Source organism: Oncorhynchus keta, chromosome 9, assembly GCF_023373465.1.
Source record: "Oncorhynchus keta strain PuntledgeMale-10-30-2019 chromosome 9, Oket_V2, whole genome shotgun sequence".
NCBI lineage: Eukaryota > Metazoa > Chordata > Actinopteri > Salmoniformes > Salmonidae > Oncorhynchus > Oncorhynchus keta.
The window spans coordinates 40,379,179-40,401,702 of NC_068429.1; the positions used below are offsets into that span (position 1 = coordinate 40,379,179).

A 22,524-nucleotide genomic window follows, 5' to 3' on the forward strand; every position below is an offset into this window, starting at 1 on the left:
GTGTAATGCTCATTCCATTGACGATAAACGGGAATCCGACCATCACCCCTGGTGAGACAAAACCGTGACTCGTCAGTGAAGAGCACTTTTTACCAGTCCTGTCTGCCAGTCCAGCAACGGTGGATTTGTGCCCATAGGCATGCTTGCTCGTGATGTCTGGCGAGGACCTGCCTTACAACTTGCCTACAAACCATCAGTCCAGCCTCTCTCAGCCTATTGAGGATAGTCTGAGCACTGATGGAGGGATTGTGCATTTCTGGTGTAACTCGGGCAGTTGTTGTTGGCATCCTGTACCTGTCCCGCAGGTCTGATGTTCGGATGTACCGATCCTGTGCAGGTGTTGTTACACATGGTCTGCCACTGCGAGGACGAGTAGCTGTCCGCCCTGTCTCCCTGTCTTACAGTACGGACATTGCAATTTATTGCCCTGGCCACATCTGCAGTCCTCATGCCTTCTTGCAGCATGCCTAAGGCGCAGGTGAGCAGGGACCCTAGGCATATTTCTTTTGGTGTTTTTCAGAGTCAGTAGAAAGGCCTCTTTAGTGTCCTAAGTTTTCATAACTGTGACCTTAATTGCCTACCGTCTGTAAGCTGTTAGTGTCTTAATGACTGTTCATTAATTGTTTATGAGTCATTGAACAAGCATGGAAAACAGTGTTTAAACCCTTTACAATGAAGATCTGTGAAGTTATTTGGATTTTTATGAATAATCTTTGAAAGACAGGGTCCTGAAAAAGGGACGTTTCAAGTTTAGAAGTTCCAGAAAATAATATATATTTACAAAATGACCAAGTAGGTGACCTGGAAGGCAAGACAAATCAAAATGACATATTCATGTAAGAAATGGTCTGATATCTCCTGACATCAAATTCAATTGATTGGACATGATTTGGAAAGGCACACACCTGTCTATTTAATGTCACATAGTTGACAGAGCATGTCAGAGCATAAACCAAGCCACGAGGTCAAAGAAATTGTTCGTAGAGCTCCGAGACAGGATTGTGTCGAGGCGAAGATCTGGGGAAGGGTACCAAAAAACTTCTGCAGCATTGAAGGTCCCCAAGAACACAGTGGCCTCCGACATTCTTAAATGGAAGAAGTTTTGAACCACCAATACTCTTACTAGACCTGGTCGCATGGCCAAACTGAGCAATCAGTGGAGAATGGCCTTGGTCAGGGAGGTGACCAAGAATCTGATGGTCCCTTTGACAGAGCTCAAGAGGTTCCTCTTTGGAGATGGGAGAAACTTCCAGAAGGACAACCATCTCTGCAGCACTCCACCACTAAGGCCTTTATGGTAGTGGCCAGATGGAAGCCACTCCTCAGTAAAAGGTACTTCATAGCCCGCTTGGAGTTTGCCAAAAGGCACCTAAAGGACTCTCAGACCATGCGAAACAAGATTCTCTGGTATGATGAAACCTAGATTGAACACTTTGGCCTGAATGTCAAACATCACATCTGGATGAAACCTGGCACCATCCCTACGGTTGAAGCATGGTGGTGGCAGCATCATGCTGTGGGAATGTTTTTCAGTGGCAGGGACTGGGAGACTAGTCAGGATCGAGGGAAAGATGAAAGGAGCAAAGTACAGAGAGATCCTTGATGAAAACCTGCTCCAGAGGGCTCAGGACCTCAAACCGGGGTGAAGGTTCAGCTGGACAAGGACAACAACCCTAAGCACACAGCCAAGACAACGCAGGAGTGGCTTCTGGACAAGTCTTTGAATGCCCTTGAGTAGCCCAGCCCAAGCCTGGACTTGAACCCAATCAAACATCTCTGGAAGGACCTGAAGATAGCTGTGCAGCGACGCTCCCCATCCAACCTGACAGAGCTTGCGAGGATCTGCAGAGAAGAATACAGGTGTGCCAAGCTTGTAGCGCCATACCCAAGAAGACAAGGCTGTAATAGCTGCCAATAGTTCCTTAACAAAATACTGAGTAAAAGGTCTGAATACTTACGTAAATGTGATATTTTATATATATATATATATATATATATATTTTTTTTATTTTTTTTTTTTTTTTTTTTTTTTTTTACATTTGCAAACATTTCTAAAAACCTGTTTTTGCTCTGTCATTATGGGGTATTGTGTGTAGATTGATGAGGGGGAAAAAATGATTTAATCCATTTTAGAATAAGGCTGTAACGTAACAAAAAGTGAAAAAAGTCAAGGGGTTTGAATACTTTCCAAATGCACGGTATAATTGAAGGGTATTCCACGTCAAAACTGTCCAAATATTTTGATATGCAATGATTTTAAAAGCTTTGTTTTTCCTTTTGCCACCCTCGGGAAACTTTTTTGCTACTCCACTTATCCTGAATTCCCTGGTTGTGATATATGCTGATGTAGTGGGAGTTCTTTATAGAACATAGAAGATTCTAGAGAATTACATTCCCACGGGATTCCTTACCCTGACAGCTGGATGACAATGGATCCTCCTCTCCATCCTTCTATCTTCACCCTCTTTTCCTCTCCTCCTCTCATCTCTCATTCTCTCCTGTCTCTCTCCAGTCTTCACTCAGTGGAAGCAGATTATAAAGCTTGGAGCTCTCCACATCCCCTCCTCCCTCTATTCCTGTTGATGACTCTCTGTGGATATACCGACAAACACATGCACGATGCACACGCGGTCTAATGACATAAGCGCAGATAAATGCTCAATACTAAGTCTGCAGAAAGCACACACACACAAACACACACAGACAGGCTTAAAGCTCTGATATGGCAGTGCTGTCTGGAAACATCTTCCTCAGTCGCTGAAGGGAGGAGCTGACGACACACACCTCAGTGTGCTGAAGGAGAAGACCGCTAACAAATATGGCTATAGGAAAAGACTAAACGGCTTGTAGGTTTTGGGACTATGCTGTGACTTCAAAGGGTTGTACAGGGGGAGGGTGAGAACACATACAGTGCCCTTGGAAGTTTTTCACATTTTGTTACGTTACAGCCTCATTCTAAAATCTATAAAATCTATTTTTCCCTCATCAATCACAGTACCCCATAAAGACAAAGTGAAAACAGATTTTTTTTGACATTTTTGCAAATGTAGTAAAAATAAAATACCAGGCCCAATCAGGCCCTTATGGTGGTGTGGCCAGACGGAAGCCACTCCTCAGTAAATGGCACATGAAATCCGCTTGGAGTTTGCCAAAAGGCAACTAAAGACTCGCTGACCATGAGAAACAGGATTCTCTGGTCTGATGAAATACATATTGAACTCTTTGGCTTGAATGCCAAGCGTCACGGTGGAGCATGATTGTGGCAGCATCTTGCTGTGTTTATCAGCGGCAGGGACTGGGAGATTAGTCAGGATCGAAGAAAAGATGAACTGAGCAAAGTACAGAGAGATCCTTGATGTAAACCTGTACCAGAGAGCTCAGGACCTCAGATCTGGGCGAAGGTTCACCTTCCGAGAGGGCAACGACACTAAGAACACAGCAAAGACAACACAGAAGTGGCTTCGGGACAAGTCTCTGAATGTCCTTGCGTGGCCCAGTCAGAGCCTGGACTTGAACCCGATCTAACATTTCTGGAGACCTGAGAATAGCTGTTCAGCGACGCGCCCCATCCAACCTGACAGAGCTTGAGAGGATCTGCAGAGAAGAATGCAAGTGTTCCAAGGTATCGTCATACCCAAGAAGACTCGAGGCTGTAATCACTGAGTAAAGGGTCTGAATACTTATGTAAATAAATTATTTCAGTTTATTTTATTTTATACATTTGCACAAAAAAAAATAAAACCCCGTTTTTTCTTTGTCATGATATGTCAGGGTATTTATTGTCTGTAGATTGATGGGGGGAGGGGGGCGGCATTTTTTAAATCCATTTTAGAGTAGAGGTTGTAGCATGACAAAACGGAAGAAGAGTGAATATTTTTTTTTTACAGTAAAGATTACACTCACAAAAGTTACAAAATAATAAAGACATTTCAAATGTCATATTATGTCTATATACAGTGTTGTAATGATGTGCAAATAGACAAAGTACAAAAGGGAAAATAAATAAACATAAATATTGGTTGTATTTACAATGGTGTTTGTTTTTCACTGGTTGTCCTTTTCTTGTGGCAACAGGTCACAAAGCTTGCTGCTGTGATGGCACACTGTGGCATTTCACCCAGTAGATATGGGAGTTTACCAAAATCAGGTTTGTTTTCAAATTCTTTGTGGATCTGTGTCATCTGAGGGAAATATGTGTCTCTAAAATGGTCATACATTTAGCAGGAGGTTAAGAAGTGCAGCTCAGTTTCTCTCTCTCTCTCTGCATGTGTGTGCGGGCTATTGGGGTGGGCTTGGGGGCCTTGGCAGTTCATAGCCCTCTTGATTAGCAGAGGGAAGGCAACAGTGCTCGTTTGAGAGAGTGAAATCATGTGTGTGTGCGCGTGTGTGTGATACACTAGGGGCAGCAGTCAGTCCGCCACAACAACAACATAGGCCTTATGCTAATGAATGCTTGTTCTCTCTCCCCTCTTTCTCCCTCTCCCTCTGACTCTCTCCCTTTGCCTCTCTCACTTCCTCTCTCTCTCTCTCTTTCTCCCTCTCTCTCTCTCTCTCTTTCTCCCCCTCTCTCTTTCTCTTGCAGACAGCCCTGCTGTCAATCTACTGCTTCAATCACAGGTGGCATGACCTGAGGAGATGGATGGAGGTGAAGATGTGACATAGGTCAGGGCTGGGCAGATAGTTTAGGAGGTTGGTGGCACCTTCATTGGGGAGAACGGACTTGGTAATGGTAATTGCTGGAGGGAAATGTGTGGAATGGTATCAAAGACATCAAACATGGTTTCCTTAAACATTCAAATAGAATTTAGAATATGACCATTTTCACATATAACCTGTTCAGGATACCACGGTTTACTGCCCCTTCTGGAGGATTTGGGTACCCATATAAAACATGATACATTTTTGTCAAAAGTTGCTAATATATGCAAATAAAAAATATTATCGAATAGAAAACACTCTAAAGCTTTTAAAACCGTTTAAATTATGTATCTATGTATAGCAGAACTCAAAATCTGCATTTTCCCAAAATATCTCTTCTCATCTGAAAAGTTGGGTCACCTTTGACCTCATCGCAAACACCCTTCTCAAACAGTCACAGCACCCGGAAGAGTCTCCACGTGTTCAGCGTGATCTCGGCTTTCAATGGGACTTCTCATTGTGAGAATCGCCTGCTCCAGAGTTTGAGCACACGGTAAGCTCTCAGTCACTCAAAAAAACCTGTGCGCAATGGTCAAGTCTCTCTCTTTCCAAGATCGATTGAACAGTGCTTGTGTTTCTGTTTGTTCTCAAAATTGCTGTACACCTTTATAACATGTTAAAGCTTGATTATGAAGTTAGTTTGACAAGTTTACTGACATATTATATATTCTTTTCAATCACTTCAATTTTGACTACATTTTTACCAAAATCAGGCTATTTTGAGAACCGAAAGACGCAGACTTGAAAACTGAACGCTAATTTGGTGAGTATAATCCCTTACAGGTCGTTTGATGGAAGAATAACAAAGGTAAGGGAATATTTAATGTATTCATTTTGGGTTTCTGTCGACTCCAAGATAGAGGAGTCATTATGCTACTGTGGGAGCGCCGACTCCATATTATAGTCTAGTGAACGCAAAATGTAACGTTAAAATTAAATGTAACAATGCAATTGCATTTAGAAGAAGTGTATCTTGCTATACATATGTAAAACATGCATATTTAGTCAAAGTTTATGATGTGTATTCCTTGTTAGCTGACGTTATCTGCCGGGGCTATCGTCATTTCTCAGGACATTTGGGTAGCATTTTTGAACGATGCATCATTGTAAACAGAGATTTATGGATATATATAGCATATTATTGAAAAAAAATGAATGTACTGTGTAACATGTTATATTACTGTCATCTGATGAAGATTTCAAAAGGTTAGTGAAATGATTTTTCTTTTAATCCTGCGTTTGTTGATTGCATATTTTTTCCTACTTGGCTATGCTAATGAGCTATGGTGGTTTGACATAAATATGTGCTATGTTTTCGTAAAACATTTTAGAAATCTGACTTGCTGGAGATAAACAACTTGTTTATCTTTCATTTGAGCTATTTTACTTGTTAATGTGTGGAGGTTAAATATTTTTAGGAATATTTTTGCGCATTGTGCGTTATGGTAATGAGCTTGAGCTGTAGTCACGTTACCAGCAGAGGAATAAAACTCCCGAGCTGGATAACACACAAACAGACATAATACACTGACATACAGTATTAACCAGATAAATACTCTAATAGTCCAAAACTATATATTGATTCCTTCATCTTCCATAGTCCGCGCACAACCTTCCAATTTATTATATTTAAATAGTTAAAATAGTATTGTTTGCATATATATTTTGAAACGTTTCTGGTTTGCTCAGATACATTTTTCAAATTCTTTATTGCTCTAAATCGAAATGTTATTTGGACTATTCCTCTTTTCTGTCTTTATAACACATAGATGTGGACAATTTATTCCTAGTATTTACTTAATGTCTGTCTCTTACCAACTGAATAGTGTTGTGAAGAGTTTGGCTGCTTTAAATGGTGTACATTGTGAAATAAAATGAGCATGTTCTTTTTCAGTTATTGTGTTGATTGATGGCCAGCCAAGTGTCACACCCTGATCTGTTTCACCTGTCTTTGTGATTGTCTCCACCCCCCTCTATCTTCCCCATTATCCCCTGTGTATTTACACCTGTGTTCTCTGTTTGTCTGTTGCCAGTTCATCTTGTTTGTCAAGTCAACCAGCATTTTGTCTCAGCTACTTCTTTTCCCCCAGTCTCTCTTTTTTTCGCCCTCCTGGTTTTGACCCTTGCTTGTCCTGTCTCTGAGCCAGCCTGCCTGACTACTCTGTCTGCCTGCCATCCTGTACCTTTGCCCCACCTCTGGATTACCGACCTCTGCCTGACCTGACCCTGAGCCTGCCTGCCATCCTGTACCTTTGCCCCTACTCTGGATTATCAACCCCTGACTGACTTGACCTGTCGTTTGCCTGCCCCTGTTGCTGTAATAAACATTTACTTTGACACAGTCTGCATCTGGGTCTTACCTTCAAACCTGATAGTACGAACTGGCCATGACTGACCCAGCAGTCCCGGGACAGCTGCGCGACACCATCTCCTCTCAAGGAGCAACCATCTGGAGGCACGAGGAACTGCTTCGTGGCCTTAGGGAGGGGGTCCAAACGTTGGCTGAACGCCATGACTGGGCATTGTACATTTTGCTGGAGCAACTGTGGTAACCCCACAGCCCCTCAGTAACTCAGTAACTATCAGTACCATCTCATCGGTCACTCCACCTTTTCGGGAGCCCCCCCCGGAACGCTTCAATGGAGAGCCGATCAACTGTCAGGTGTCATTTTCGAGCTTCAGCCCTCCTCCTTCCCCCGGATTGCTCCAAGATTGCCTCTCTCATCACGCTGATGTCTGGGAGGGCTCTCACCTTGGCTACTGCTGTATGGGAACAACAGTTGGTCATATGCGTTAGTCTGGAGGGGTTCACGGGGAGGTGAATGTTTTTTACGCCCCATTCTCCGAGAGAAAAGCTGCCCGGAAGCTAATCCAGCTTCGGCAGGACTCCCACTGTGTGGCAGATGTTGTGGATTTCCGCACGTTGGCAGCGGAGAGTGTTTGGACCCAGGAAGCACTGTTCGATATGTTCCTGCACGGCGTCTCGGAGGAGGACAAGCTTTCAGCTCGGGAGTTACCTACGGATCTCGATTCCCTCATCGCTTTGACCATCTGAATCGATGGGCGACTACAGGAATGACTGAGGGAGAGGAAATTTGACTTTGCCTGCCCTTCCAGCGATTCCATCTTGCCTCCGAGTCATCCCGGAAGCCGAGAGAATCTGAGGCTTTTCTGACCTTCCCCAGTTTTTAAATTTTTTAATCTTTATTTAGCTAGGCAAGTCAGTTAAGAACAAATTCTTATTTTCAATGATGGCCTAGGAACAGTGGGTTAACTGCCTTGTTCAGGGGCAGAACGACAGATTTGTACCTTGTCAGCTTGGGGGTTTGAACTTGCAACCTTCCGTTTACTAGTCCAACACACTAACCACTAGGCTACCCTGCCGCCCCAGTTGCCGAAGACGGCTGAGCCACCGCTTCCCGAGCCTATGCAACTAGGTAGCCAGCGGAACGGTAATACAGGATCAACACGAAGAGTTGTCTGTATTGCGGGACTCTTGGTCATTTTGTGTCCTCTTGTCCTTTAAAAAGACCAGGCTCACTGGTAGGAGTGAGTACTCTGGTGGGCCATATGGAGAGCTTTCTTGCTTTCCTTGCTCGCACCCCTTTTCATGCCATTCTGCTGTGGGGAAAGCAGTCTAGATCTCTCCGGGTCCTCATTGACTCTGGGACCGATGAGAGCTTTTAGGATGCTGCCCTGGCTTCCACTCAGCCCCTTTCTTCTCCCATGGATGTTAGAGAGCTGGATGGGCGATCTATAGGCCGCATCATTCATATTACCACTCCCATCAACCTACGGGTGTCAGGGAATCACAGCAAGACTATTCAATTCCTGCTCATGAAGTCTCCTCAGATTCCAGTGGTTTTGGGATTCTCCTGGCTCCAGCGACACAATCCTACTCATCAACTGGTCTACTGGTGCCATCATGGGCTGGAGTCCATTGTGAAGACGGCGCAACTTTCCCCGGGACGTATTCCTGGGGGCTCGGAAGATGCCCCGGACCTCTCCATCATTCCCGCAGAATACAAGGACTTTCGGGAGGTGTTCAACAAGGCCGCACCGACCATATGACTGCGGGATTGACCTTTCCCCTAGCACCACTCCGCCCCGGGGACAACTGTACTTGCTATCGGGACCGGAGACCAAGGCTATGGGCACCCACATTGAGGACTCCCTAGCTGCAGGATTTATATGTCCTTCATCCTCTCCCGCCGGTGCAGGGTTCTTTGTGGAGAAGAAGGACAAGAGCCTATGCCCGTGCATCAACTACCGGGAACTCAATGGCATAACGGTGAAGAGCTACCCGCTACCACTCATCTCCTCGGCCTTCGAGCCGCTCCAGGGGGCCACTGTGTTTTCCAAGCTGGATCTACGGAACGCCTACCACCTGGTGCGGATACGGGAGGGGAATGAGTGGAAGACCGCCTTCAACACGGCCAGAGGCCACTAAGTATTTGGTCATGCCACTTGTCCTCACCAATGCCCCTGCTGTGTTCCAGGCTCTGGTAAATGATGTCCTCTGCAACATGTTGAACTGGTTCATCTTCGTCTACATTGATGACATCTTTGTCTTCTCCCACTCCCCCCAAAAACATGTACTCCACGAATGACAGGTTCTTCAATGCCAGAGACATCCTGGACCCAGGCCTCATCGTGGATTTCCAACGCCAACACCCCGGTCAACCAGGTATGCGCCCAGGTAGGACGCCAGCCTCCTAATTTCACTTGCTAATGCATTTCCCCAGAACACAGAACAATAGTTCACCTGACTCCCAATTAATGCTTGGGTTGTTCGCTTAAGAATCTTTCCCGGTAAATATTTAGCTATCCATCTGATCATGCATGCATGTAATATATATATATATATATATTTTTACATAGATTAGTTATTTGAGATGCTGCACCCCTAGAAGTTTGGTTTCTGCCACTTCCTCAATTTTTACTCCCCTCGTACTTAATTGTATTCCATGCTGTGTTGACCTTTCCTGGTAGAACAGACCAACAACCTTGTTTTTCTTGGTGTTCAAACAAAACAATTTTGTTCCGCCAAACCCACTCCCTGATATTAACCAAATCTACTTGTAGAGCTTGCTATATGCAAGAGCCTATGCCCGTGCATCAACCGATTGTCTTGATGTATAAATTGTAGTATCATCTGCAAATATAGTAGCTTGAGTTTCAGATAAGGCATAAGGAAGGTCGTTGGTATATACACTGCTCCAAAAAAGGGAACACTAAAATAACACATCCTAGATCTGAATGAATGAAATATTTTTATGACGTACTTTTTTCTTTACATAGTTGAATGTGCTGACAACAAAATCACACAAAAATCAAAACTTATCAACCCATGGAGGTCTGGATTTGGAGTCACACTCAAAATTAAAGTGGAAAACCACACTACAGGCTGATCCAACTTTGATGTAATGTCCCTAAAACAAGTCAAAATGAGGCTCAATAGTGTGTGTGGCCTCCACGTGCCTGTGTGACCTCCCTACAACACCTGGGCATGCTCCTGATGAGGTGGCGGATGGTCTCCTGAGGAATCTCCTCCTAGACCTGGACTAAAGCATCCGCCAACTCCTGGACAGTCTGTGGTGCAACGTGGCGTTGGTGGATGGAGTGAGACATGATGTCCCAGATGTGCTCAATTGGATTCACGTCTGGGGAACGGGCGGGCCAGTCCATAGCATCAATGCCTTCCTCTTGCAGGAACTGCTCACACACTCCAACCACATGAGGTCTAGCATTGTCTTGCATTAGGAGGAACACTGGGCCAACCGCACCAGCATATGGTCTCACAAGGGTTCTGAGGATCTCATCTCGGGCCCGCAAAGAAATGCCACCCCACACCATGACTGACCCACCGCCAAATCTGTCATGCTGGAGGATGTTGCAGGCAGCAGAACGTTCTCCACGGCGTCTCCAGGCTCTCCTTGCACAAAGACGGAGGTAGCGGTCCTGCTGCTGGGTTGTTGCCCTCCTACGGCCTCCTCCACGTCTCCTGATGTACTGGCCTGTCTCCTGGTAGCGCCTCCATGCTCTGGACACTACGCTGACAGACACAGAAAACCTTCTTGCCACAGCTCGCATTGATGTGCCATCCTGGATGAGCTGCACTAACTGAGCCACTTGTGTGGGTTGTAGACTCCGTCTCATGCTACCACTAGAGTGAAAGCACCGCCAGCATTCAAAAGTGACCAAAACACCAGCCAGGAAGCATAGGAACTGAGAAGTGGTCTGTGGTCACCCCCTGCAGAACCACTCCTTTATTGGGGGTGTCTTGCTAATTGCCTATAGTTTCCACCTGTTGTCTATTCCATTTGCACAACAGCATGTGAAATGTATTGTCAATCAGTGTTGCTTCCTAAGTGGACAATTTGATTTCACAGAAGTGTGATTGACTTGGAGTTACATTGTGTTGTTTAAGTGTTCCCTTTATTTTTTTGAGCAGTGTATTAAGTAAATTAGGGGCCCAAGGCAGCTGCCCTGCAGTATTCCACAGTTTAAAGCATGAGGGGAAGAAAAGACCCATTGATATAGGTGGACTGTGTCCTGTCAGTTAGATATGACTGTACCCAATTCAATGCTGCCTCCATAATGCAATAATTTTGCACGAAATAAAATGCTACACTGAAATCTAAAAATAATACACCCACAAACCTGCCATTATCCATAGCATTGAGCCATTGGTCAGTCAGTGATGGAAGAGGTTCAGGAGTGAGGGATAGAAAGAGAACAAGGAGTAGTAGAGGTCAGAGGTGGGTGGATAAAGAGAGGAAGAGAAGGATAGATGAAGAAGAGATGGATAGAAGAAGATATAAAGGGGAAGAAGAAGGTCCCCAGAGACACATCTTCAGGAAGGAACAATGATATATATAAACTTCTGGACTACTGATGCTATGTATTGGCCAGTGAGAGGCTTTGAAGCCACCGGTCGGCCATATTTGAACTCCCCAGAAGAAGCAGAAGGACAAAATTACATGTACTTGAGTATTTATGTTGTAGTGGGGACAGTAACATAAAAAGAATACTTTAAGGAAAGCAAAATTGTACACCTCTTCAAGGAACCCCCACTAGTGTTCAATAAGCGTGGTCACAATATTGGGGACAGCTTGGTGAGATCTGACCTGATCCCCTGAGCCCACTCAGACACTCTTGACATCCATTCCAAATGGGAACTACAAATGTGGCTCATGCGCACAGTGCAATAGCACTACAAAAACATCCTTCTCAGATATTCACATACAGATCAAAAAAATTCCTGTTAGGGGTATCATCTCATGCAAGACAAAGGGAGTAATCTATTTCATCACCCTTCTTATGAACAACTCTATTTTCTGTGAACAGGTCTTGAAAATGAATGTATTCTTTCTACAGCTTATCAGACCAATACCCTGTTGATGATGCTTATTATGCACTATGGTTGAACCAGAATATTACAAAAACATTTCATGAAATTGGAAATATTTAAATATATAGGTAACATTTTTAAGAAACAATAATGTTAATGTTATGCTAATGCTAATGATAACAATGACATAATATTTTCAAAATGCTGTGAGTTATTGTCTCTTGAAAGTTTTGCTTGGTTCATTCTGATCAAACTACTGTAGCAATTACGACGCACCCCTAATTGCACTGTTTGTCTACATAAACTGGTTCAAGCATTCATGACATTACCCTGTTTGTCTACATAAACTGGTTCAAGCATTCATGACATTACCCTGTTTGTCTACATAAACTGGTTCAAGCATTCATGACATTACCCTGTTTGTCTACATAAACTGGTTCAAACATTCATGACATTACCCTGTTTGTCTACATAAACTGGTTCAAGCATTCATGACATTACCCTGTTTGTCTACATAAACTGGTTCAAGCATTCATGACATTACCCTGTTTGTCTACATAAACTGGTTCAAGCATTCATGACATTACCCTGAAGAAGACACAGTGATGCCATAACATTGTTGTTTCTTTCCCTAATAAATTACTGGGAGCTGATATATATGGTGTGCGACTTTGTTTTTGTAGCTTACAGTTTGTTCTCGGTTAGTCAGCACATCCACACAACATAATTTTCTCTGAGTGTGCGCCAGCTCATGCTTTTTATTGGACTGACCATGTCAACATCATACTTTCAAAATCTTAGCTAGTAGTCATCATCATGAATCAGGTCGACAATCTACTGGCAAATCCTTTTCAATCCTTGTAATATGAAGAGAAATGATAGATAAAATGTATCGGTGCTCATCGGCCATTGGACATAAACATTACACAACAAGTTGGAAATCTCAAATTCAACAATGAGTGGTTTGGAAGGAATCAATGGCTAACTGCAAGCATTGCAAATTAATCACTAGCCTGCTATTCAGTGGAGAGGCTGTGTGGTCCAAGTCTGGGTTGAACTTCTTAGGGCTAGGCCCCTTTTCTCTCCACTTCCTGCCTGAATGACGTTCCCAAAGTAAACTGCCTGTAGCTCAGGTCCTGAAGCCAGGATATGCACATTATTGGTACCATTGGAAAGAATATTTTCTTTTTTGAGAGACCATCCTCTTAGAAATGCAAGAGAAAGGTTATATTGAAAACTCCCTGGATGCAATTCCTATGGCTTCCACGCGGTGTTTGCAGTCTATGTTCAAGGTTTCAGGCTTGTAACTTCAAAATTGAATAACAAATAACAGTTTAAGTAGAAAGACACAGTCTTGGAAATTCGTGTTTGCGCACGCCATGAAGACATTACGCACCTGCTAAAATCGGTTTCCTATTGAACATACTTCTTTCCGAAATAAATATTATAGTTTGATAACATTTTAGGGTATATGAGGAGTACATAGAAACATAGTTTGACTTGTTGAAAAAAAGTTTAGGGGTAGATTTTCAGATTCCTTTCTTTGCAAGTTGAACGAGTGGATTAGTCAAATCGATTGCGCCAACTAAACATACTTTTTGGGATATAAAGAAGGATTTCATCTAACAAAACGACACTACATGTTATAGCTGGGATCCATTGGATGACACATCAGAAGAAGATTTTCAAAAAGTAAGTGAATATTTAACTGTTATATGTGAATGTATGAAACCTGTGCCGGCGGAAAAATATCTTGACGTGGGGCACCATCCTCAAACAATCGCATGGCATGTTTTCGCTGTAATAGCTACTGTAAATCGGACAGTGCAGTTAGATTAACAAGAATTTAAGCTTTCAGCCGATTTAAGACCTAAATGTTTCAAATCCATAATATTTATGATTATTGATTTGAATTGCGCGCCCTCCAGTTTTACCAGAAGTTGTCCTGCTAGCGGGACACCTATCTTTATTAAGGGTCTCTTGTCCAAGCTTAAAAGGATAAACAATCACATGCAACACCATGGGCCAGAAAAGGTTGAATACATTGACCATGCTGTCAATCCAGCATGACTTCTGCTGCCTTCAAAACAACTGGAAACTCGGAACTGGGAAATCTCAGACTTCAGTGAGATCAAGACAACTGGAACTCTGAAAATATCAAGCTCCGACTGGGAAAGTATGTTTTGAACGCTCATCCAACTGAGAATTCCAAGTCGGGAACTCTGGCCTTTTTCTAGAGCTCCGACCTAAAGATACTGACGTCATAATTCAACCTTGTTTTTTTTCCAGAGTTCCCAGTTGTTTTGAAAGCACATGTCCTTCTGTGGCACAGTTGGTAGAGCATGGCGCTTGTAACGCCAGGGTAGTGGGTTCGATTCCCGGGACCACCCATACGTAGAATGTATGCACACTGTGGCATATATTAGTATATTATAAGTCCAGAGAATGCCAGACGTTGATGACAATATTTGAAGACAACATTTGCCCACAAGAAGGACCACCGTGCCACCTTCCTGTTTAAGTGAGAACAGCAAGGTGAGCCCAAAAATGTATTGTGTACTGCTGCATAAATTATGTAATATGCCAGGGATGTATACTGTAGCTAAGAAAGTAATACTAAGTGTATGTTGTGTAGTAAGCTGTTAGTAGCCCATGTGCCTCACCCTAATAATTTGGTCCCTTTCCCCATCATAACTTGGTGGTGCATACTGTTCTGACTTGGTGGTGCAAATGTAGCCTAGAACCAGTTTTAGAGAAATGTAATCTAGCCTACAAAGTCAACAACGCAGCCACTGCCAGCTAGCCTACTTCAGCAGTACTGTATCATTTTAATCAATAAGATTCTTGCTACGTAAGCTTAACTTTCTGAACATTCGAGACGTGTAGTCCACTTGTCATTCCAATCTCCGTGCATTAGCGTAGCCTCTTCTGTAGCCTGTCAACTATGTGTCTGTCTATCCCTGTTCTCTCCTCTCTGCACAGACCATACAAACGCTCCACACCGCGTGGCCGCGGCCACCCTAATCTGGTGGTCCCAGCGCGCACGACCCACGTGGAGTTCCAGGTCTCCGGTAGCCTCTGGAACTGCCGATCTGCGGCCAACAAGGCAGAGTTCATCTCAGCCTATGCCTCCCTCCAGTCCCTCGACTTCTTGGCACTGACGGAAACATGGATCACCACAGATAACACTGCTACTCCTACTGCTCTCTCTTCGTCCGCCCACGTGTTCTCGCACACCCCGAGAGCTTCTGGTCAGCGGGGTGGTGGCACCGGGATCCTCATCTCTCCCAAGTGGTCATTCTCTCTTTCTCCCTTACCCATCTGTCTATCGCCTCCTTTGAATTTCATGCTGTCACAGTTACCAGCCCTTTCAAGCTTAACATCCTTATCATTTATCGCCCTCCAGGTCCCTCGGAGAGTTCATCAATGAGCTTGATGCCTTGATAAGCTCACCTCTCACAGTTCTGGGCGATTTTAACCTCCCCACGTCTACCTTTGACTCATTCCTCTCTGCCTCCTTCTTTCCACTCCTCTCCTCTTTTGACCTCACCCTCTCAGACTCACAGGCAGGCAATACGGGCGACCTCATCTTTACTAGATGCTGTTCTTCCACTAACCTCATTGCAACTCCCTCCAAGTCTCCGACCACTGGCATCCTTTTCCCTCTTGCTCTCATCCAACACTTCCCACACTGCCCCTACTCGGACATTTCGCTCTCTCCCCCCTCTCTCTCCTCTTCCATCCTATAATCTCTTCCCTCTGCTCAAACCTTCTCCAACCTATCTCCTGATTCTGCCTCTCAACCCTCCTCTCCTCCCTTTCTGCATCCTTTGACTCTATGTCCCCTATCCTCCAGGAAGCTCGGTCCTCCCCTCCCACTCCGTGGCTCGACTCATTCCGAGCTCACAGAACCTCCGGGCAGCCGAGCGGAAATCCTCCTCCCTGCGGACCTGGCATCCTTTCCTCCCTCCTCTCACATTTTCCTCCTCTGTCTCTGCTCTAAAGCCACTTTTTCTAAATTCCAAGCATCTGCCTCTAACCTAGGAAGCTCTTTGCCACCTTCTCCTCCCTCCTGAATCCTCCCCCTCCTCCCTCTCTGCAGATGACTTTGTCAACCATTTTGAAAAGAAGGTCAAACGACACAGCTGGTTCTGCTCACACTGCCCTACCTTGTGCTCTGACCTCTTTCTCCCCTCTCTCTCCAGATGAAATCTCGCGTCTTGTGACGGCCGGCCGCCCAACAACCTGCCCGCTTGACCCTATCCCTTCCTCTCTTCTCCAGACCATTTCCGGAGACCTTCTCCCTTACCTCACCTCGCTCATCAACTCATCCCTGACCGCTGGCTACGTCCCTTCCGTCTTCAAGAGAGCGAGAGTTGCACCCCTTCTGAAAAAACCTACACTCGATCCCTCCGATGTCATCAACTACAGACCAGTATCCCTTCTTTCTTTCCTCTCCAAAACTCTTGAACGTGCCGTCCTTGGCCAGTTCTCCCGCTATCTCTCTCAGATTGACCTTCTTGATCCAAATCAGTCAGGTTTCAAGACTAGTCATTCAACCGAGACTGCTCTTCTCTGTATCACGGAGGCGCTCCGCACTGCTAAAGCTAACTCTCTCTCCTCTGCTCTCATCCTTCTAGACCTATCGGCTGCCTTCGATACTGTGAACCATCAGATCCTCCTCTCCACCCTCTCCGAGTTGGGCATCTCCGGCGCGGCCCACGCTTGGATTGCGTCCTCCCTGACAGGTCGCTCCTACCAGGTGGTGTGGCGAGAATCTGTCTCCTCACCACGCGCTCTCACCACTGGTGTCCCCCAGGGCTCTGTTCTAGGCCCTCTCCTATTCTCGCTATACACCAAGTCACTTGGCTCTGTCATAACCTCACATGGTCTCTCCTATCATTGCTATGCAGACGACACACAATTAATCTTCTCCTTTCCCCCTTCTGATGACCAGGTGGCGAATCGCATCTCTGCATGTCTGGCAGACATATCAGTGTGGATGACGGATCACCACCTCAAGCTGAACCTCGGCAAGACGGAGCTGCTCTTCCTCCCGGGGAAGGACTGCCTGTTCCATGATCTCGCCATCACGGTTGACAACTCCATTGTGTCCTCCTCCCAGAGCGCTAAGAACCTTGGCGTGATCCTGGACAACACCCTGTCGTTCTCAACTAACATCAAGGCGGTGGCCCGTTCCTGTAGGTTCATGCTCTACAACATCCGCAGAGTACGACCCTGCCTCACACAGGAAGCGGCGCAGGTCCTAATCCAGGCACTTGTCATCTCCCGTCTGGATTACTGCAACTCGCTGTTGGCTGGGCTCCCTGCCTGTGCCATTAAACCCCTACAACTCATCCAGAACGCCGCAGCCCGTCTGGTGTTCAACCTTCCCAAGTTCTCTCACATCACCCCGCTCCTCCGCTCTCTCCACTGGCTTCCAGTTGAAGCTCGCATCCGCTACAAGACCATGGTGCTTGCCTACGGAGCTGTGAGGGAACGGCACCTCAGTACCTCCAGGCTCTGATCAGGCCCTACACCCAAACAAGGGCACTGCGTTCATCCACCTCTGGCCTGCTCGCCTCCCTACCACTGAGGAAGTACAGTTCCCGCTCAGCCCAGTCAAAACTGTTCGCTGCTCTGGCCCCCAATGGTGGAACAAACTCCCCACGACGCCAGGACAGCGGAGTCAATCACCACCTCCCGGAGACACCTGAAACCCCACCTCTTTAAGGAATACCTAGGATAGGATAAAGTAATCCTTCTCACCCCCCCCCCCTTAAAAGATTTAGATGCACTATTGTAAAGTGGCTGTTCCACTGGATGTCATAAGGTGAATGCACCAATTTGTAAGTCGCTCTGGATAAGAGCGTCTGCTAAATGACTTAAATGTAATGTAAATGTAATATTGTAATAGCTTTCATTGTCTGCTTATATCGGGAGCCAAAGATGTGGATGTCGATTATTAAGGCAGCCCCCCGTACCTCACTGATTCAGAGGGGTTGGGTTAAATGCAGAAGATACTTTTCAGTTGAATGCATTCAGTTGTACAACTGACTAGGTATCTGTCACGTTCTGACCTTAGTTCCTTTGTTTTGTCTTTGTTTTAGTATGGTCAGGGCGTGAGTTGGGGTGGGAAGTCTATGTTCTTTTTTCTATAATTTGGGATTTCTGTGTTTGGCCTGGTATCGTTCTCAATCAGAGGCAGCTGTCAATCGTTGTCCCTGATTGAGAACCATACTTAGGGAGCCTGGTTTCACCTTTGACTTATGGGTGATTATTTTCTGTTCTCTGTTTTGTGTGTATTCACCGTACAGGACTGTTTCGGTTTCATTTCGTTCTCTTTGTTGTTTTATTCGTTAGTGTTCTGAGTTATAATAAATATCATGAACACTTACCACGCTGCGCATTGGTCTTCCGATCCTTCCTACTACTCCTCCTCCTCGTCCCTTCCCCATTTATTTATCCTACAGTTCTGACTTGGTGTACAGGGAGAACACTGTAAGAACGGCCCATGTTCTGAATTCTCACGCTGTACATTTCAAAAGTGCTGAACAAATAGTTATATTGACTACGTACATCTTAGCTCGCTCATTGTCTTAATCAAAATGATGGATTGCCTTTTATCCGCTCATCGTTCCCTCATGCCATAGTTTGTACATCTCAATTGTCAGTAGAAACCACATTTGTTTCAGCAAGTCAGCCATATCAGCAATGTTTTATAAAAGGCAGTAAATGAGGCTGAACTCTTTCGCTGCCAGACAAGGCTCCGCTGATAGCTAGGTGTAGCAGTGGTAAGGGTTCACGCCATGGTGCTGAAAAGAAACCTCTACTGTTGGGACAGCTTTATGTAGGACCTAACAGTTTGTGGGCACAGTTTTTCACTGTTATAGTGCAATTAATGTAATTTTTAGTGTTGTGTAGTGGGTTTGCTGGCATGCATCTAAAAACATTTTTTGTTTGTTTGCCGCACCAAGATATACATGCTAAAATCTCCACTGGCAACCCTACTCATGGGATCAAAAGTCCTGCACATTCCTGCATACTAAGTAGCTCTCCAGGCGGAGAGTTAGTCACCTTTGAAGGGTACTTCTCAGCACCAGTAGGGTACCTCTCTGTAAGAAATGGAGTGTCCAATACTGGGAATAATGTGCCAAAGATTTTCTGCTCATAAGAACTCATTTGTTTCTCTATCTCTATCCAGCTCGTGGATGTGTGTAGTTCTATCCTTCTCTTTCAGATACGGCTGTGTGGCCATGCAGCGTCAACATTCAGCTCAGGTCTCAGGTTCAGAATGAATCTATAGTTCTGGTTCCCTCACACATTCATTTTCCCAGCCAGGGAACGACTTGTCACAAAACTTATTAACAGTATGGTACTCAGAGGAAATGGACACGCCTTAATATTCACTAAGGATATGCAACCGCCTGATTCAGCATCTAACACGCACTAGTGCTTCCACATACGCACAACACCACCACCCTTGACGGCTATACATACTCCAAACATACTCATGGTACATTGCTAATCAATCACCTCTGGTCACACTTTGTTGTGCCTGGAGAATATCTGTCATGAGAGAGAGCAGCCAGGGAAGTAGTGGACGACATCACTTTCCCTGCAGATTTGGGACAGGAAGTCAATTACTCTAGGTTCCAACTGTGTCAAACTGAAGAAAATACATTCCAACATCCTGGATGAAATGAGGTGGGAAATTCTCATTGAAAGCAATGGGAAACTGTCCAACTCATGAATGTGAGTTGATTGGTTAAATGGATTAGGTTGGAATTGAGTTCACCCCAACCCTGACCTCCATTTATCATCATGGAGAGTCTCTAATGTATGAAACGAATAAGCAATGGCAGCAGGCTATCCTTTCCCATTCTTTACTACATAGGTGTGTGTGTGTGTGTGTGTGTGTGTGTGTGTGTGTGTGTGTGTATCCAATAAATATTATTATTAAATATTATTATCTTCCGGAAAGTAAAACAAGGAAAATTCTCCCTCGTGAAGGCCATTTTAAGTTTAGGTTTAGGTTTAGGTTTAGCGGTTAGGGTTAGTTAATTAGGGTTAGCGGTTAGGTTTAGAGTAAGGGTTGGTAGTTATAGTAGTAGTAGTGCTAGTAGTAGTACTAGTAGTAGTAATAGTACTAGTAATAATAGTGATAGTAGTAGTAATAGAAGTAGTAATTGTAGCAATAGTAGCAGTAGTAGTAGTATTAGTAGTAATAGTAGTACTAATAATAATAATAGTAATAGTAGTTGTAATAGTAATACTAGAAGTAGTAATTGTAGCAATAGTAGTAGTAATAGTAGTAGTAGTAGTAGTAGTAGTACGAGTAGCAATAGTAGTAGTAATAATAATAATAATAATAATAGTAGTAGTAGTGCTAGTAGTAGTAGTAGTAATAATAATAATAGTAATAGTAGTAGCAGTAGTAGCAGCCTGCTACTGCACTGCAGTAGTAACGGAGTAACGACTGATAGCATGTTTGGCATTACAACATGGCTGAGTACTCCATCCTTCCCAGCTCATCATCATCTACAGCTGGAGAGTATACAGACAGTGCAGTGCTATACAGACAGTGCCAAACCAGACTCCAGCATCATGCGCTCATAAACAACTACAGCATCCATCCACATCCGTCTCTCACCATCTTAATTATTTTCCAGGGTGATAAATGTCCACAGCAGATTGCAATTAAGTCCAGCAGCACTGTCTTATCTTATCATTGTAAAACTAGGACAAACTCCCTCTCGCTCTTTCTACTGCGGAGTAATGGATCACATTGAGTGCTTTTCCAGGAGCGCTACTGTATATTGCAGGCTGCAGCAGTGCCAATACAGGAACACTATATTACAGCCAGGAGTCCAACTACAAAAAGACAAAGATCAGGGACTTTCTGACAATAGACATCATGCCTGACGCCATTCTATACACTTGAACTTGCTGTTTTAGTTGATGACCCCAGAGGATCAATCTGCAATGTATCCCTTTTAAATCTGTCTACTAAGAGGGTAAAACCCCCAACCCGGTGAATATTTCCCCTGACTTCAGCAGCAGTGGGGGTTTGGAGTGAGTGATGTAAGCACTGTCAGTTTCAGCACCTCAGTCAGCGCCTAACTCTCCATCCCACACACACACACACACACACACACACACACACACACACACACACACACACACACACACACACACAGTCAATAATACCTATCACAGGGGATTGTAGACCATGGGAAAATAAGAGCTGATCAATATACTGCAGCTAGAGCATGTTCTATAGGGAATCATAACCTGACCTTTGACCTCTCCACACTCATGCATGCAGGCATGCACATACCTTGTAGCATGACAATAATGTTATTCTCTGACTTGCTTCTCTCCTATTTCACATTGTTCTTCATCTTGACCTTTCTCTGCTGCCAGTATGTGTTATAGTTAGCAACTGAAGGCTCCCTCACCTCGTTTACAGACTGGCTACTTTCGGCGTGAGTGTGGTCTGAAACAGTGGCTGTCGGTGCAATGGGGAGTAATGGGGAGCGACTCCACACTATCTGTCCCGACTGTCTGTTTCTGCTGTAGCTGACTTGCTTTTTCTAATCGGTGTACTTTGCAGCTTGACACGTCAAATGTAAATGAGTCCACAGTGAAGGAAGGGGGAGAATATGGCCTGAAGAGATCATGGCAAGGAAAGCTTGGTTTATTGCCCCTTATTAAGGACCTTGTTCCGCACTCTTCTATCCCCAGAAGGGATTAAGCCCAAGTCTTTTTGTGTCAATATACCCACAAGAGGCTGGGGACTGAGGTTACAGAGACATCTCTCCTGTCATTTCAGTATGCAGCTCTTTGTGGATCTCACTCACATAATGAATTATGTCCTGCAGTGGTGACACAGAGTGGGGCATTCAATTACTGGAAAGGGAGGAATTGAATGAATAGAAGTAATTTTCTATGTTCACATAAGTCAACCTTTTCTTCTCCCTCTAAAATGTTCACAAGATGCATAATTTTCTCAGACATGGCACATGTTGACTATTTACATCCTGAATAATGGATTCTTGCAATCCATATTGGTCAATTCATTCTTGTCGAGTCCTTCTAATCTAACGTCATCTTTTTTTCCCCCAATCAACCACATACTGACACACAATCAAAATGCTCTCACTTCTCTTACCTGACACTTCTCCAACAGTTCTTTTAAATGTTTTTTCTTCCTCCGACAGAGAGATTGGAGATGTAAGAGAAATAGAGATGGAGAGAGAAATGTCAAATAAAGCGTCCTGCCTCTGTGCGACTGTCACAATTTCTATAGGAGCGCTCTTTCCACAACAGTCCCCATACACTCCCTCCACTCGCACGCGACCGAGTAGTCCGACCTCCTCATTTAAAGCCGCGAGCCCTGAACCCCGCCCCCTCCCACTCAGTCGCGCGCTGAAAGGAGAAACGGGGGCTGAGAGGCAACTACCGTACCC

At 44.6% G+C, this 22,524-nt stretch overlaps 1 protein-coding gene across 2 annotated transcripts in view; it reads right to left on the reverse strand.

The window, feature by feature from the left end:
* The window catches only part of LOC118388122 (rabphilin-3A-like), a 41,534-nt gene extending 19,080 nt beyond the window's left edge, over nucleotides 1-22,454 (reverse strand). Inside the window, exon 1 of one of the 2 annotated variants that reach the window (XM_052525857.1) lies at nucleotides 22,227-22,454. Coding sequence is in view for 1 of the 2 variants with exons in the window: in XM_052525856.1 (XP_052381816.1) it covers nucleotides 2,412-2,485 (74 nt within the window). In the remaining variant the exon portion in view is untranslated. Of the gene's footprint in view, nucleotides 1-2,411; nucleotides 2,516-22,226 lie in introns of those variants that run through there. The other variant, XM_052525856.1, reaches the window with a different exon arrangement.
* Between the last annotated feature and the right edge of the window lie 70 nt (nucleotides 22,455-22,524).